The 18,741-nt window shown below is 38.2% G+C and overlaps 1 protein-coding gene across 13 annotated transcripts in view; it reads left to right on the forward strand.

Moving 5' to 3' along the window:
- Positions 1 to 18,741, forward strand: part of LOC127436753 (diacylglycerol kinase iota-like) — a 62,703-nt gene that overhangs the window by 12,030 nt on the left and 31,932 nt on the right. For 5 of the 13 annotated variants that reach the window (XM_051691083.1, XM_051691089.1, XM_051691087.1 and 2 more), the window contains exons 2-4: positions 11,127 to 11,554; positions 17,330 to 17,438; positions 18,391 to 18,507. In XM_051691083.1, coding sequence (XP_051547043.1) covers positions 11,277 to 11,554; positions 17,330 to 17,438; positions 18,391 to 18,507 — 504 coding nt within the window. In that variant the 5' untranslated portion in view covers positions 11,127 to 11,276. The remainder of the gene's footprint in view (positions 1 to 11,126; positions 11,555 to 17,329; positions 17,439 to 18,390; positions 18,508 to 18,741) is intronic. The other 8 variants (XM_051691084.1, XM_051691093.1, XM_051691091.1 and 5 more) reach the window with 3 other exon arrangements.

Genomic DNA, 18,741 nt, shown 5'->3' on the forward strand with positions numbered 1-18,741 from the left:
TTATGCAGCAGTCTGTTCAAGGAGCATGGTCTGAGGCACCTCCTCCATTCACTTTCATTCATACCAATTCAAACAGATCTTCTTGTTGACCTCCAAGATGGTGCCACAGTTGACTTATCCAACAGGGGTCGACCGATATGTTTTTTTCAGGGCCAATACTGATAACGATTATCAGTAATCAAGGAAACCGATAACTGAAATTTGGAGCCAATATACATTTACAGTAACAATTTAAAGATTTTGTGTCAAAATTTACACTAACACAAACTCCAACACAAAATGTCCTTTAAATGCCTATGAACGTGTTTAATGAAATACTGCAAAACAGAACATTTCAATTTTATCTTTTGAAAAATACTGGAAAACAACATAAATTTTTTTTTTTTTTTAATAAAGTGGAGGGAGCTCTTAGCAGCATTTCTTTTGAACTGAAATTTTATATATATACAAATAATGAACTAAACAGCTCATAACAGAATGTTAAGTATTAACATGTGATAACAGATGAGAATCAAACGTTATTGGAGTTGACACTCTTCATGTAGCTTGCTGGCTAGCCTGTTTAGTCAAGTGCAAAAAGGGCAACAGGATTTTATTTACAATGGAGGTGAAAGATTTAACACTAGCAAAGCTGACATTACATTTGCTAAGCTTCCTAACGCTGGTTAGCTAGCTACCACTATCAATGCCATCATCAGCTATAACATGTAAAAACACCAACTCATACAGGCGAGTACTCTGTTAAATCAGTCCTGATCTCTGCCGCCCATCTATATTGCTGCTCACAGTATTTCTCCCTTATGATCTACCGTCGTTGAAATAACTGTGTCTGCAGCTCTACTACGCGGCACTTCATGACACGAGCCAGGGGAGACAAAAAGGCATTAATGAAGCGTGTTCGGTGCTAGAGAAAAATATTCAAAGATATATTGCTGAACGATCAGTGCTATCTATGCCCTGGAGCGCTTGCAGTGTACACAGCTCCATTGTTTTGTCGCGCTGCTAACCTAAAGTGTAGAAACGGTGAGATGGGACAGCCGTTGTCATGATGGCTCATGGTTTGGATGGAACAAATCCGGACTGCAGTTCGCTAATTATTGCAACTTAAGTATCTGCATTCTTACCTTTGAAAACAGCTCATCCTCTCAGTGATTCATCTTTCTCTCGCTGCTTTCCTCTTTCCCACCTCTTCCCAACGAATATGGATTTCAGTGTTGATTGGCCATTTACTCGTGACATATAACCAATCCAATAATACTGTGGGTGGGATATTGAGCCAGACAACAAGCAGTAACCTTTCAGAGAGAGGCGGTGGCATCAAAGCCAACAGAGCGCATTTTAAAATGTATCGGCAATCAGATATGACAAAATAGCGATTCCAATAATTAGAACAATTATGAATATCGGATCCAATTATCGGCCAGGCCACACATTAATGTGCTAAAAAAAAATCTAGACACAGCGCAACAAATATAGCAGAACGCAGGTGTCAGAAGATATGCTTTTAAAAGTTTATGTTCTTTTTAACCTGACACAGCATCTAAAAAGCGTGGCACTCTTTTTCAAAACACTGAAAACAAAAACAGCGAGGCGCAACAGTCAAAGACGTCAGTCTAGTGCATATTTACATAGAAAAGCAATGGAAAAGCAACGCAGACGGGCGCAAAAAACGTATTAGGGTTGAGCAGCCCCTCTCAGGAAAGTGGTGTAACGATGCTGGCAAAGACAATGATGAAGATGATGACGATGAAGTGACGAACCCAAGTGCAGTTTATTTCCAAACATGATAACCAGTAACCCTAACTATAAATGTGAACAAAACAAAACATAAACATGAACGACTTAACTAAACTTAACTTGACATGACATGACATGACTATAGACTTGACTTGACTTGACTTAAACATAACATGACTTGACTTGATTATGGACTATGTTACATTAACAATACCTGACACCAGACAATGGCAAACATGAGGGCTTAAATACAAGGACATGGTTAACAAGTAAACAAGACAACCAATCACAAGACTAAATGAACTTTAACCAATGAAAAGACAAGACTAATAACAAGGTAATCAAACAATGAACTAATGAAAACAAGACACATGAACAGGGGAAACACATGACAAGGTCACAAGAGGGAACAGGAAATCACATGACATGACACCACATGACCTGAACAGGAACTAAACTTGAAAATAAAAGACATGAAAACAAGAACAAAACACATAAACGTGACAAGTGGACTTTTTGGAGTTACAGTTTCTGCACATTGTTTCTACACCTGCGTCCATCTCAGCTCTGAGCTCTGCTCTTGATGTCGGGGCTATTTTCAGCAGATAGATGGGTCAGATAGGGGAGCGATGCATGCTTCCGATGCCTCCCACACACCCTGTGCCAAATGCCGAGGTTAATTATGGAGGTGTCAGCAGCCAGAGGAGGAACACAGAGAAGAAAGAGAAAGAGAGGGGATGTTTATGTACAGCAGGAGTGGGCTCCAAACCCACCAACAGACACTGCCAATGATGCTCTTAATCTCTCACACACACTCAAAAGTATCACCGTCACAGTTATATGTAATTACACAGCTCGATCCCACACGCTCCCACTCGCTGGCAGCCAGTGGTACCACTGCACACACACGACACGGTATTGTCACGTTAGCATATATCTAGAATGTGGGTTGCGGTACATAATATTAGCCACATCCATTCAGCAGCAAGATGTGTACTGTAAGGAAGTCTCTGTGAATCTCTGATTAAAGCTTACCATTAGAATTGGTGAGTTCAGTTGATTTCAGTGAATCAGTTCAGAAACTTCAGTTCAGTTTCAGTGAATTGATTCAAAACTCTTCACTGAAGGATTTGTGTCATCACACTGTGTCATCATAATGTGAAAAGTCACTGCTAAGAATTTGGTGTTGTTTCAGTGAAAACTGTGTGTAGGTAAATATTTCTTAAATTGTTTATTAACTGTTAACTGTTTCTTTAACTTCGGGCAAAAAAATCCTCGATAAATCTTTTTTTTCACACTTAAATTTGTCTACTAACTACAGTATGTCCAACAGTAAGTGTACATGCATAACAGGAGATTTATGTCATTTTTGTCATTTTTTTCACCACAGTGTCATTTCCAGCACATCTTAAATTCTGTATTGTCCGCAAGCATATGTTTATGGCTTAGCATAAAATAGCATAACACGGCGGTCCCATTGACATTCAGTGGAGGTACACTGGTATGGAGGGGCAGTTCAAAAAAATATTGTATTGGATGTCTATGGAAAAGATGCTTTAGTGTGCTGAATAAACTGCTTTTGTGAGGAAACAGCTTATCACTTTATGATTTGACCACCTGTCCACTAATCTTAAACATGTTATACACTAAAAAATCCTTTTGGAATGAACTGTGCGTAAGTTGATGTTTTGTGAGAAGACACAGACAATTTTGCAACAGGAAGGTATTGGTTTATGGCTCTCCCCATTCATTTGTATGGTATCAGCAAACACTGACTTACTGTCATAACACGCTAGTTAACCGTTGCACTCTCTCCTATGGTAAAAACATGGATATACTGGTTATCTCAGTATAGAAGCATATTAACGAGAGTAGTTTCAGGGTTGTTTTTCCCTCGTCCGTGCAAAGTATGATTAGAATTAATGTTTCTTATTATCTTTTTAATCACCAACTGACTGTAAATAGCAAAAATAATTTTAGAAGAGACAAGAAATGAAAATGGTGTACCTGGATTTTGTCTTCGGACAAACAATACATGGAACAAAGCAAAAGGAAACTTTTACTTGCATGACTTGCTTGTACAAATATGTACTGTGCACGTTCTCATATTGTAATCTATAAGCTCTCGAGTTTTGCAACAATTTTACGTTCTAACAGACGTCCAACAGGTGTGTTACTGCTCTCTAGCCATGCTTTAAAATGGAGACTGATGTAAAAACAGCTAGTGGAAAAGTTTATGCAAAATCAGTTAAATGCAATGTCAGTGTAATTATGGCATATCACGGCTGAACTAAAGCGATGGTGACATCGCATTCCACGACACCTCAGGACTCACTGCAGTCAAATAAGGTCAATTTCCTTCAGAGTGCTTGCTCATGAGACACAACAGGCAATAAAGATGAGGCTGAATCTAGCTTAGTAATCACCAGCTTCTTATTCAGTAAAAGGATCGCGGTGCTTAAGTTCTTCTTCGCCACTACACAGCTCAATCTCTGGAGAGTCAAATCAGAATATTTACTAGCCAGTGAATAATAACAGACATATTTTATTCGCATAGTGTGAAATGTAGTCGCAAATGCTCGCAAAAATAACTCGCAATGTAGAGGGCTGATATTGATGAAAATGATTTAATCATCCTTCGTTTGTGTTTTTGTTTAGTTGAAAACAGTGTGGGAAAACATCTCTTGATGATTTATTTATATATGATGTATTATATATATATAAAATTTCATTCAGAGACTGAAAATAAAAATACTTCTTGTGCTAAGAACATAAAAATCAAGAAAAAGATTTTCCGATTATTTTTATGGCTATATCGTACTTCGCCACGTCCTTCTGTATACAGTATGTGCTGTTGTTGCTGCTAAATTGTGCGGGACTGACCTGACTTGGTGGTTTCCTGTGATTGTTGTTGTCCAAAAGGCAGTCTGTGTGTGTGTGTGTGTGTGTGTGTGTGTTTGTGTGTGTGTGTGTGTGTGTGTGTGTGTGTGTGTGTGTGTGTGTGTGTGTGTGTGTGTTTGTTGGGTCATAGACAGTCAAGGAAAGGACACAGAAGCAGCAGGGGGTCTGTACCTCTCCCTCAAAACACCGGGAAATGTGTCACAGCTGTTTCTGTGTGTGCCACAAAGCAATTGAAACAACATATTTTAAATGCAAGAGCACATAGCACAGTATATGTAATGAAAGTACTTTATCAGCATTGTATCTCAGCATCACAGGCAAAATTACTGTTATTTACCATGTTAATAAATAGCAAGCATCAGTACGCTTTACCCTCAAGGGTTTTCTTTGATGTAAGACGCTATACTTTAAGGGATAATTAATCTATTTATCTGCAGAAATTATTAGTGGTGCTTTCTAAGGCAAGCATCACGTATGATTGCTTGTACTTAACTTTGGGTTAGGGAATTGTAAATCTTTTAACTATCTGTTTGTGCTGCTCTCTTGAGTGTCGTAGTGAGATAGAGGAAAGTAAAATGCGTGTCAGAAAGCAGTATAGCTGGTGTTGCTACACATGATCTTTAACAGGAGAAAGTGTCAGAATGCCAGAGAGAATGAAATGAAGAGTGCGAGAGGCGATTATCCACTTGGATGTATATGAACGGCACTCGGCAAAGCCAAACCGCCCACAGTCCCTGAGCCCGCTGACAGAGATGAGACAGAGGGAATTGAATGTAGGACAGAGGGGTGGAGGGGAAGAGAGAGACTTTGCTCCCTCACATGTGCTGAAGGACAAAGTGAATGTGGCCCTCAGCCGCTGGTCTACTGGGAAACGCTGAAGTTTGACCCTGAGAGAAGAAAAATGAGAGAGAAAGAGAGAAGGGAATGCAAAGAAATAGAATGAGTGAGAAAAAGAATAGGCACATGTGAGAAGATAAAGAGAGAAAATAAATAAATGGAGAGAACTCTGTCACTTTTTTCACCCAAAAATTTCATTCTGTTTTCATTTATTCAAGCTCATGTAGTTTCAAACCCATATGACTTTCTATTTTCTGTGGAATACAAAAAGAGATTTTTTGAAGAATGTTTATGTTGCTCTGTTTCATGGGTCAATGACGTGACACTCTTTAAAAATACATTAAAAATGCAATTCAGGGGGCCTGGGTAGTTCAGTGGTAAATACGCTGGCTATCACCCCTAGAGTTCGCTAGTTCACTAGTTCGAAATCCAGGGCGTGCTGAGTGACTCCAGCCAGGTCTCCTAAGCAACCAAATTGGCCCGGTTGCTAGGGAGGGTAGAGTCACATGGGGTAACCTCCTCGTGGTTGCTATAATGTGGTTCGTTCTCGGTGGGGCGCGTGGTGAGTTGAGCGCGGATGCCGCGGTGGATGGCGTGAAGTCTCCACGCGCGCTATGTCTCCATGGCAACGTGCTCAACAAGCCACGTGATAAGATGCACGGGTTGATGGTCTCAGACGCGGAGGCAGCTGGGATTCATCCTCCGCCACCCAGATTGAGGCGAATCACTACGCGACCACGAGGACTTAAAAAGCGCACTGGGAATTGGGCATTCCAAATTAGGTGAAAAAGGCGGAAAAAAAAAAATGCAATTCACACAAAACAATTGCTTGAATACACCGCTTTTATATTGTATAATGTAATATTTGAACATGTTTTAAATTACTTAGTTAAAAGTCATTTTTTATATTTTTTCTGGTACTTCAAGTAAAAAAATGTGATTTAACCGTGCAGAGACAGAAAAAAAAATCTTATTACATTTATATTCTCATTAAAAGCTGAAATTCTTGAAAAAAAATTTTTTTTGGCACAAGTTGTGTGAATAGTTTTTATTATTATTATTTTAGAAAGCAGTAAGGTGACAAAAAACTACACTTTAGACCTTCAAGACTGGGCAAAGTAAAAATTGGACCAAATTGGACACAAAGATTACATTTCAACAAACTTGATGTGTGTTTTAAAGTATTTTAAGAATTTTTATATTAAAATTCTCATTTTTATCACCTCAGACAACCTTATTTGTCAATGACCCTCATTCGATGAAAGTAAAAAAAGAAGCCATTTTTGAATATGCTCATACACATGAGCATTTGTTTTACATGGAAGAAAGAAAATCTTATGAGTTCGGAATGAAGGGTGAATGAATGATGACAGAATTTACATTCTTACATTAACTAACCCTCCTATGGTATCAGGTGTAAAACGTTTGTTTTATGTTTTAATTGGAACCTTAAGTTTTAAGAGCATCAGGGTGGTAGTTTGTTTAAATTATACAGTCGAATGTCACTTGTATCTGTTCCTTTCAAATGAAAACATCAGTTTTGCATTTAGGCTGGACATTTGCCCTGCAGTTTACACCATCACTTAGTTTTTCCCCCATATTTGTAGAGAAAAAGGAAAGGGTGACAGAGAAAAGGGCTAAGAAACAGACTGTCACATTGCCTTGAGGAAATGCAAACACAAGTGTTCCTCTCACACATGAGTGACGGCAGAGGAGAGAAGAGAAAGACAGGATGGACAGAACGATGATTTGGAGAGGGGACAAGTGAGGGATGAGAGTCATTAGAGGAGGGAAAGTGTGTGTTGCTGTGTGAGGCAGGGTGGTGATGGATATAAATATCTGAGCACTGTTGTTTAGGGAGTTGAAGAGGGAAAAGCCCAAGCTTCCTGTCTGAACACTATACCAGCAGGATGGGAGTTCTGTTCCACACTCGATACGCACAGACTACACAACAACACACATACTCAGACTGCTCAGAGAATTGTTTAAAGCTCTTGCTGCTAACACACATTCAATGTTGGTAAAATACAAGAACAAACTTTTCATAGAAGCAGCATAAAGCGCACAAGCCCATGTTGATGCTCTGTTAGCATTTAGCGAAACGAAAATGCCATATAGGTTGAATTGAAAGCTCTTTCGCACAGGATAAAAATGATAGCTATCGACAATTAAGTTTTTACTAGTTAAAAGGCTACTTAATGTCAGCAATGAAATTACTACTATCGAAAATGCTAATTCTTGATATCAGCAATAGAATTACTACTAGCGAAAATGCTAATTCTTGATATCAGCAGTGGAATTACTACTAGCGAAAATGCTAATTCTTGATATCGGCAATGAAAATACTACTATCAAATGCTAATTCTTGATATCAGCAGTGGAATTACTACTAGCGGAAATGCTAATTCTTGATATCAGCAATGAAATTACTACTAGCAAAAATGCTAATTCTTGATATCAGCAATGAAATTACTACTAGCAAAAATGCTAATTCTTGATATCAGCAATGACATTACTACTAGTGAAAATGCTAATTCTTGATATCAGCAATTAAATTACTACTAGCGAAAATGCTAATTCTTGATATCAGCAATGGAATTACTACTAGCGAAAATGCTAATTCTTGATATCAGCAATGAAATTACTACTAGCGAAAATGCTAATTCTTGATATCAGCAATGGAATTACTACTAGCGAAAATGCTAATTCTTGATATCTTTATATCTGTTAATTTCAGATATGTTTAACTTTATTGTAACTAGTAAGAAAGCCTTTTAAGAGTTTTTTTTTTTTAATTACTTTCAAGTTTATTGATATCTGAAATCCATTTTCAGCTGTCTGAAATACCAAATCGAACATGTTGAAATGAATGTACAGGTAAAAAAAAAATTGCATTTTTGCTTGTTAATGTCAGGAATGGGTTGTTAATATCTGACAGCATGCTTATGGTTACACAAAAATTAGTTCTATCTAGTTAAAAACTGACTATTTACCCAATATCTGTGTGTACAATGTATTTTTACATTTATTAGGTTATTGTGTCATTAACTTAGTAACATTCTAAGTCTAGTCTCCTGTGCTTTTTTTGTGAAGAGCGCTATTTGTATGTCATATGTTGCTGCCTACGTAGAGGTGCTCTTTCAGTAACTTTTAAGGCCCCATTTCAGTTAGAATGCTGCCTTAGAAGGCTACCTATATAGGCACTATACTGCAAGGCTGTTCACTAGGCTTTAGACCAGAGCCATGGTACTGCTTTTTATATCTATATATCTAGATGGAAGTTTGAACACTGACTTTCCATTTAAATTCCCCAACATATTTAATTGGACCTGCCCACGGATATGTCCACCTACCACTTAATTTTAATTCTTCCTCGCGATCCGGTCACAAGTGTGATGTATGTGCTGAATTTGTGTGTTTGTGTGTTAGTGTGTGTGTGTAGCTTTCCTGCCATTGTCAGTGGGTGTGGGTCAGGTTGGATTGACAGAGTTCAGGGGCAACTGAGAGAGAAAAGTGTCACAGTCAAAACAACCCTACCATGTACACATACAGAATAACCCTGACCCGAGGGAACTCACTCAAACTGAATGACTAACACTCGGACAACACATTTATCCAGGAAACATTTTATTGTAAGTGCAATAGTACATCCTTGCCTCGGGACAGAGTAAACAGCCAGAGCAGATGGAGATGTAAGGCTGCATGATAGTCTCAGTCACCATTAACTTTCATTGCATTTTTTCCCCATACAATGAAAGTGAATGGTGAACCTCTTTTTGTGATTCACAGGAGAAAGTAAGTCAGGTTTCACATACCCAAAGTATGCAGGTTTAAAACAAGGTGAGGGTGAGTAATTGATGACAGAATTTAAATTGTTGGGCATACTATCCCCTTAATTATGTTTATGGCTAAACAATTGAATTGCTTCCTGCTACAGTAATATGATTAACAGATAACAAGACGTGTGTCCTAAAAAGTGCTGTTAATGTGTTAATGTCTTATCTGGAACGTTCTGAATTGCCACTTGATGCTCTCCTGTGTTGTTCTGTACTGTATGTTGTTATCAGGACACTGCCGGCTTCAGATAAGAGCAAGAAAATTGAATTAGTGCTAATCACCGATCTGCCTGAGTTTTCTCTCGGGCTGGGTGTCTCGTGGGAGCTCGACGTTGCCGTTAATGTTGTTACAATTATTACCTCTGGCACATCTTCCTCTCGCTTGCGTTTCTTCGCCCCAGTGCTGAGTCTCAGATCTTTATCTCTAGAGCTAAAGGGAGGAATGAGGTGCGAGTCAAGGACATCCTACTCTGATGAGAATGAAGAGAGTAAGAACGATTTTGTGGATTGGAGCGCTGTTCTTTCAGCTCAACTGGAAGAGCACGGCACTAACTATGCCAAGGTCGTGGGTTCAATTCTTAGGGCACACACGTACTTATAAAATGTCTTAACTGAATTGACTGTCGCTTTGGATAAAAGCGTCTTCCAAAAATGGTACCTTGATGCCACCATAGAATAGAAAATAAATAAATATAATAGTTAATTCTGACTTTATCTCACAATAAATATCTCACAAAATCTCACAATTGTGACTTTACATCTCTTAATTGTGACTTTGTAGTATTTCACAACTTTATTCCTCGTTATTGATACTTTATTTCTCATAATTGCAAGTTTATATCTCAAAATTGCGAATTTATTTATCATAACTGTGACTTTATATCTCGCAAGTGCAACTTTATGTCTCGTAATTGCAACATTATATCTCTTTAGTGCGAGTTTCTATCTTGCAATTGTGACTTTTTAAATTTTTATTTCCAGTAATTGTGAGATGTAAAGTTACTATTTTTATTTATTTTTTCTGAAATAGTGGCAAGGCACCATAACCATAAGTAGCCTTGAGGAGGCTAGGAACGGTGGGCCTCGGAGAAGCTGTCCTTCAGCGCATGTTCACCTTGAGCCTTGAGGGCGAACAGAATCATAACAAACACACTGACCCAGTTAGAGCACTAGAAGAGATTGAGTGAACCAGTAGGAGAGATAAAAAGAAAAAGAGAGAGGGAGAGAGATCTCAGCACTCAGCAGAGACTCCTCCAACACATTGCTTCCAGAATATTTTCTTTGCATTACTTGGTTGAGATTATCGGTGACGATATGTAGACAGGGTAAATTCCCTCTCAGCTTGTCATTATTTGCAAGAAAACTGCTGCTTATTGTGATGTTGCACACTTTTTACTCTCTTTTACGAGCACTAGTTTAATCAAGAATGATCTTGCTACCATACGCCATCAGTCCATGACCATTAGCCCGTACATAATCAGACTACTGTATTCACAACAAAGCTATGCATCATCAAACCTTGATGTCACAAAATGATGTCACATCCTGTAGAGTAACAGGGCTATGACTCAATCAGTCTGGGCTAAACAGAGAGCCAGTCAAATACTCAATTGGACAAACATATCCCTGGAGAATGTGTCCCCTTGTAACAGGTTGCCCATAGATTGTATTGCAGCGGGTCAACCTGGGGTACATAATGGTCCTTTAAATAGCTCGGAGTGCTAGAGGAAGGGCTGACCTTGTGGTTCAATTCCCTGGAGGTAACGATGGCAATGATTATTGTAAGTGATTCTTGTCTTCTGTCTCTGGTGACAGGACAGGATCTGACACCTGCACAGGCCCCTGGGTTCTCAGGTATCCGTCAGGTCTCAGCTATCTGTTAGTCTGATGATCTCAGCTCCACACCGGCAGCGGGAACGCATGCGATTGGGTGTGTTAGGCGTGCTCGGGCTCTAGCACGCAACCATGTGTAACAGTGATGTCAGCCTACCTTGCACCGGTGGAAACGATCAGTCTACTTGCCCAGTTTCGACCGTTGCATCGGACGAGCTTGCTGGAGGAAATGGACCAGAAGTAGGCACAGAGGTAGGAAGAGTGGTGGTGGTTAGGAACAGAGGATGCAGGCTGAAAAGGAGAAATGGAAGGATGATCAGGAGCCAGCCAAAAAGAGTTGAGGAGAACCAAGTTTGCAGGAAAGGGCGGAAACGCAAAGTGACGTGGTACCACAGACTTCTGGGCTACAGGTCAGTGAGATGTCAGAGTAGCACTAAAACTGATTTTTATTTTTCTCAGCATATTGCATTGATACTTTAGTTCCTTGTATTGATATTTTTCCTACTGTACAGTTCAATTGATTAAGAAGCAGGTCATCTAAATAAGCACAAACTCTGAAAGCACCATTTCCCAGACTTCATCCACACTAATCCTTTTTCATTTGAAAACGTTTTCAGTTTGCTAATATCATTATTTTCCAAAGTATGCAGTAATGGACAGTTTTTTCAAAATGTTCAGTTTTCAGTGGGAGAAATGCCATTTTAGTGTGGATATGGCCTCAATGTGGTCAAAAACATTTCCATTAAGTGCCGAACCCAGATTGAAATTGATCCTGCAGATTCATTCTCTCTTGTGACACATACAGTATATTGCAACGTATATCATAACATGATCTCATTCCCAATACCCACTCCTGTCTCCAACACATTTCTTTTTAGTGTAGATTGACAATAAACTAGCTGATTCTGGACCAGGTGTTGCTACATTTTACTTCAACTCACAAAATAACTAAACTCGAGGCAGAACTCCACTTTTTTTAAGTTACCGCTTGTCTTATTGAGATCTGTAAGAGTGGGTGGTGCGGAGACAGATGAGATTATATCATAGCTGTGTACGTGGGTTGACACCTGACATAAAGCGTGGAGGGAGTTTTGAACCCACACACAATTACAAAACCTAATTGGCCGAGACAGTAAGAGCTGGGACTGAGATTATGATGCTGACAACAAGATTTAAGGCTTAAATACACTATTGGTGGCGTGAGTTGGACTGTTGCCTTGACAACACAGGAGGAATGATATTATCACAGGGTGTCGGGGGAGGAGGGGGGAGCGTTCACACATGTAAGCCCTTTGTCCATCTCTCTATGTTTGCTTTTCAGATAAACAGGAACTCGCAAACACATAGCAAATTAAAGGTGGAGTAAGTAATTTTAGTCCAATACTCTTATTGTCAAATTCCACAAAAATCTCTTCACGGTCTGCTAGCTGTCCGTTCTGTGTGTGCGCTGATCCGGTGTTTGTACACAGCCCTGGCTCTGTAAATGGGAAAATAAACAAAGTGGATCGGACCGATCCACATAACACTATTGCGTGTGCATGAATTTGGGGGGTGGAGCTTCTGAAGGAGCACCAAAGGGAGGGGTGTGTTTGTTTGGCTGTTGAGTTCAAATATCAACAGTCTTTCTCAGGAATCGCTTACTCCAACTTTAATACCGGTCAATGATAAATGTCACACGCGCACATCATCATCATTCTAAAATGACTCTGTGAAGCCAGACCACTGTCAAAGCTGGTTTTCGTAGAACTAATTCCATTATAGCAGTCTCGCTGATTGCTCATCCTGTCTGTTTCCACTGGCTCTGGTCTGCGTGTGGCATATCCTTTATCTCAAATTGTGTTCCCTTCTGCCCATGTGCTATGCACTCAGTTGATTACTTTCTAGTGAAATGTTCTGCTGCTGTCCACAGAATGACATTGTATTTACCCAGGACTGATTATATGACCTAATATAAGGCATCTTTAAACAGTGAACATCATTGATTGTGTTATCTAATGCAATGGAATAATATTAAGCAGTAATGCGTTACTCATTTACCTGATTACATACATACTGAGCGAATGGAGGTCTGACATTATGGCAAGCCATTTTAACATTTATTACTTTAAACGTACTTGTATCTACTTTTATGTTACTAGTACTTATGTTTTCGTTACTAGTAAGTATTTCAATTGTGGATAGTATCTTTTTCAATTTTACAAGTAACTGTTCATTAAATACTAGTACTTATTTCAGTATACTATTCCAGTTTACTAATACTTATTTATTCAATACTATTAGTACTTAGAGTTTTTATTAGACACTTCTGTCAATTCCAATTGTTTCTATATATATATATATATATATATATATATATTTATATATATTATCTCACTAGTTACAACTGCCTTTTTACTTGTCAGATGTATTGATTAGTTAGAAAGGCTACTATATAGTTCAATTAAAGATCTTACTAGTAAAATTAAAAAGGTTACTAACAACTGTAATATACACTAGTGTCTAATAAATAAAAACTAGTATATAATAAATAAGTATGGGTAAAACTGGAATAGATACTAGTCACTAGTGTAATAAGTATTAGTATCTAATGAATACTTACTAGTATAATAAAATAAAATATAGTCACTATTGGAATACCTACTAGTCAGAGGTGAATAGTTGATATATATTTTGCAATTTGTTACCAGTAACTATAGAGGTCACACTTTATATTAGGGGTCTTCAACTACTATGTACTAATATTACAATACATACAATACAATGCATTTACTGTATAACTACATGATGTTCTGCAAAATTCTCACAAGAATCACAATTGCTACTACTGAGGTTGAGGTACAAGCAGATTTAGGAGTAGGGAAGGGTTAGGGTTAGGGGTTAGAGTTAGGTTTAAGGATAAGTGTTGGGTAAGGTTTAGGGTTGGAGGTAAGGTTATCAATGTAGCTAAAAATATAATTAAATGCAGGTACTTTAAATGTAAATGCAATGCCACAACACATATGTACATTATATTAAATGCTTAAGTACATAGTGGTTAAAGAGACCTAATGTAAAGTGGGACCACTATGGAATAGTTTTTTGTCATTACTGGAATTGTAGCAAAGGAATAGTACTAGAATCTAATGAATAAGTATTAGTATAATGAATACATGCTAAAATTGAAAAAGATACTTGTCCCTATTGGAATACTTATTAGTATAAAAAAAATAAGTATTAGTAAAATAGAGATAGATACTAGTAAGCTTTAAGGAATAAATGTTAAAAGTGCTTACCATATGGCGTTCTTTCTCAGTTACTACATCAGCCTGTGGATTTAAAGGGATTTAATTTTCACCCCAGAATTTTAATGTTGTCATTATTTACTCACCTTCATGTTGTTGTAAACATGTATGACTTTTTTTATCGTGGAAAACAAAAGTAGATGTTAGGCACAAAAAAAAATTCTCTGTTCTCTTTCATTGTATGTGTAATGTATGTATGCAAGTGTATGTACTTTGAATGAATGTTTGTTGTTGAGTGTGTGGCCTTCACTGTGTTTCATCACAATGGCATGTTTCCAACGCACATGTCATCTGCCTGTAGCTCTATTTTTAGCCCGGAGGGTAAAGGTGCTTGATCCTGCAGCCCCGGTTCGCTTTACAATAGAGCACGTAACTGGACTCTCGCTTCTATTCTCTCTGAACGGGATAATTTTAGATGAGGATTTGAAACTTTCAGCAGGGTGTCAGGTGTGCGGCCCACCATTTCCTCACCCGTTGTTCCTCTAACCCCTGCCTACAGTTCATCGCTTGTGTTGTGAGTGTGTGTAAAATTATACAGCAAGCGAGGGGTCACTTTCAACCTTCGCTTCAAAAGGGATGGCCATATGGCACTGAGTGTTGAATATGTTAAATACTCAGTTCTTTTGGAGGAAGATCAGGTTTTTGGGGGAAAGTAGATCGGATGTTGAGAATTACATGTTCCTGTAGCGGTAACTGGTAGATCGGTGCGCTTGCAACATGACATGGTTGCGGGTTTGATTCCCCAGGAGCATACATGCTGATAAAATGTTTACTGTGATTATATTGCAAGTTGCTTTGGATAAAGGCATATGCCAAATGCATAAATGTCTTACAAAGTTTAATATGCACAACATGCAGACTTCTGAATGCAAATAACAGCTGGAGGTTTGAAATACATATACATGTTCACATCAGTAGAAAAGAAACCAGTGTTTTATTTGTGCCCTTTTTTTTCTTTTCGTTTTTTCAAAAATGTTTCAACTTGCATCTGGACTTTAAAGGATTCAGATCTCTTTTTTGTTCAATTTAGTTGTAAGACATCAGTCCACTTTTCATTCACACAGTTATTTTTTGGAACCCATTCAACTTAAATGTTATTATAATTTGTAAACAAATACTAATGATGACATTAATAATAATAATAAATTGTTATTAATATTATTATTATTGACTTTTAATTTAAATTTGAAATACAACAGTAATACATTTAAATCGTGCACTTTTTAAACCCTCACGCTTTTATTTTGACATTCTAAACTCTCCAGGAATTCCTGTATGTGTCTGTTTGTAGGCAAGTTCACAGTAGTTTAATTCGCTTCTTATACAAATTCTGGTAAAATGCACTAATATTAGGGATGCACTGATACCACTTTTTCTCTTCCGATCCGATTCCGATATCGGATATCTCAGTATCGGCCGATACCGATCCCAAGCCGATACCAGTGTTGTTTTTTTGCATAATCAGTTTAGAATATCTTTACATTATTGTTCCACAAAAAAATAAAGAAAAAAAGAAAAGTGGTATCGGTGCATCCCTAATATGTAGTAATATGCACATGTTTTTCCTGCCAAAACTGTTGTTTTGATACAGTTCACAGTGTCAACTATTGCTATGTGTAGTTTTTACCCATATTTATGACAATTATATGACTTAATTGCTTTAAACAAACATTGCGATTCTGCTACACAGGGTGTCTGAGGGTTAATTTCAGGGTCCATAATGTTAATGGAATTGATTATTTTCATTTTTATGTTAATGAGCAATGTATTAGCCATTGAATTCAAAGCAAATTTTCTTTGTGTTTAGATAGTCATTTCAGAGGCAGATGAAAGATTATGAAGATTTTTATTATTTGGAATAACATGTACTGATGAATCGTGCACAATAAGACCAGGAATGTGTATTAAGAAAGTAAACAGGGTCTTATTGACTTTAAGCGATGTACTGTGTGAACTGCAAACAAAAATATAGTCCTGGTGCATGTTCAAAGGTCTGTAGATGTGTTTCTTTCCTAAAAATATGAATCTATTTTCTGATTAGAAATATTTCATAGATATGCAGCAGACCAACAGATCTACTGTAGGATTCAAAAGTGTACCTTTCATTTGAGTCATTGATGCTTTCAAAGTTTATCTTTGATTTTCTTTGGCAGTCCTTTTGTGTAGCTGTACATTTTCTCAGTGTCTGTCTGTTTGTTGGCGCAAGTGGTGAGGATATATGAGTTTGTCTGTCATTGATATTTGGATGGGACGACAGACTGTTTTGTGGAAGAACGTGAGACAGGGGAAGTGATCGCATGATAGTGACTCATACAACCCACATACACACACACACACACACACACTGTGCCTGATAGCAGTATGAGACAGAGGCTCTATGCACACAGGGAATGATGGGAACTTCCTGACCAAGCAGACTGGTTAACAGATTGGTTTGAATCATTTTGATACTGGCACATAGTGGATGCCTGTCTCCTGTTGTGTGTGTTTGTGGTGTGTCCCCAGTTTAGCTACACAATGACTAGTCCATGTATCGCAACAGCAAGAGTCCATAAAAAAGAAAGTATCTCAGTTGTTTCTCCTAGACAACAATGAGATTAAATGGAGAACAAATGGAGACTTGTACTGAGGTCTTTGCTCAGATTTGCCAAGATAGGTCCAAAGTCTGCCATCAAAGGTCAAAATTTTTAATATGTACTAAAATAAAATTAAAATGAAGATAACATTTTCTGGGCTATGCTATCCACATTTTTCCTCAATTTTACAGCACAGTACTCAAACTCTATGTCAACAAATGTCTCATTTCTTTCTTTAGTTTTTTCTCCTAAGGAATGTCTGCTAAGGTCTCATTATTTTCTCATTAATAAGTTTGCTGAAGTTATTTGTGGTTGTTTTGTTTTGCAGGAAAGCCATCTCACGGTTGGGCCTCCAGCATTTGGGCCCGTCCCAGAACCCTTTCCCTGACCTGAGCAATGGACCAGCCAAGGAGATCTGCACCAGCGTGGACTGGAGTGTAAGTGCCCTTATCTGTTCTTCGTTTGTCGTAGTACTGTGTATACTGTAGTTGTCATGGTATCAGATGGTAATATCATGGTACTTTTGATTTCCATATACATACATCATGATATTTACAAGGTAGTTCAAAGAATATTGTGGCATTACCATCATGATTTTGTCAAAAAGCATGGTATTATCACGGTACCATGTCCAAAAAAAAAAAGGGTAACACCAAAGTACTTTTTTGTACTCTCATCATGTCTAAAATTTATAAAATAACTAATCATTTTCCATTTTCGCATCATACTGTATATCACATACCATAGCAACCACATATCAATCCTCTGGCAACCACCCACAACACCCTAGCATTTTGGCTGTGAGTTTTGCACAGGCAAGCATCACTCATGTTTTCTTCAGAAAATGTAAAAATCTAGTTTATAATGTAGGACTTATTCCTTCAAAATCTAGATATAGAGTGTGAGTGTTGCTGCTTGTGTAGTGTGAAGCAGACCATTTTAGTTTTGCTTGTTTCAGCACATTTACGCTGTAGGACCTTGCTTGCCGTGGGCGGGTCCCGCAAAGATGGATGGCATGGCAAAAGACAGACTCAGTAATCCAGGTGCTGTGTGTACAGATGGAGACTGCTGAGGGGGCGTGGCCCAGCAGGGTGCTTCCTGTGTTTATGCTGGCCTTTCCTTCCCTGCTATTTCCTGACGAGACCAACGCAGCCATCAAACCTTAATGCACCTTCCTAAAGCTGCTAAGAGAGTGTGTGTGTGTGTATGTCAATACAATGCTAATTGAAGATAAACAGAGCACACTTGTTTACATATGAGATGCACTGTTTAAAATGGATAGTTCTGGTCCTGGATGCTATATATACTATTTATATTCATAATTGATTGTGAAACATTTTCTATAATGTCGCCCTTGTGTGTTTACCTGCAATGCCCACATATGTGCAGGAGAATGCAGTGAATGGAGACCACCTGTGGCTGGAGACAAACTGCTCCGGGGACCTCTGCTACCTGGGCGAGGAGACGTGCGTGGTCAAGAGTGCAGTGAGTATAACACTGCAAAAAGTAATTTTCTGAGTATTTCTGTCTTATATTTCAGTAATAAATTCTGAACATCCTTAAAGGAATATTCTGGGTTCAATACAATAGTTCAATAGTTTTTGGCTTAATCGACAGCATTTGTGGCATAATATTTATTACCACAAAAAATTATTTCAACTCATCCCTCCTTTTGTTTAAAAAAGCAAAAATTGGGGTTACAGTTGAGACATTTCCTATGGAAGTCAATGGGGCCAATCT

Source organism: Myxocyprinus asiaticus, chromosome 47 (assembly GCF_019703515.2).
Source record: "Myxocyprinus asiaticus isolate MX2 ecotype Aquarium Trade chromosome 47, UBuf_Myxa_2, whole genome shotgun sequence".
NCBI classification, from domain to species: Eukaryota; Metazoa; Chordata; class Actinopteri; order Cypriniformes; family Catostomidae; genus Myxocyprinus; species Myxocyprinus asiaticus.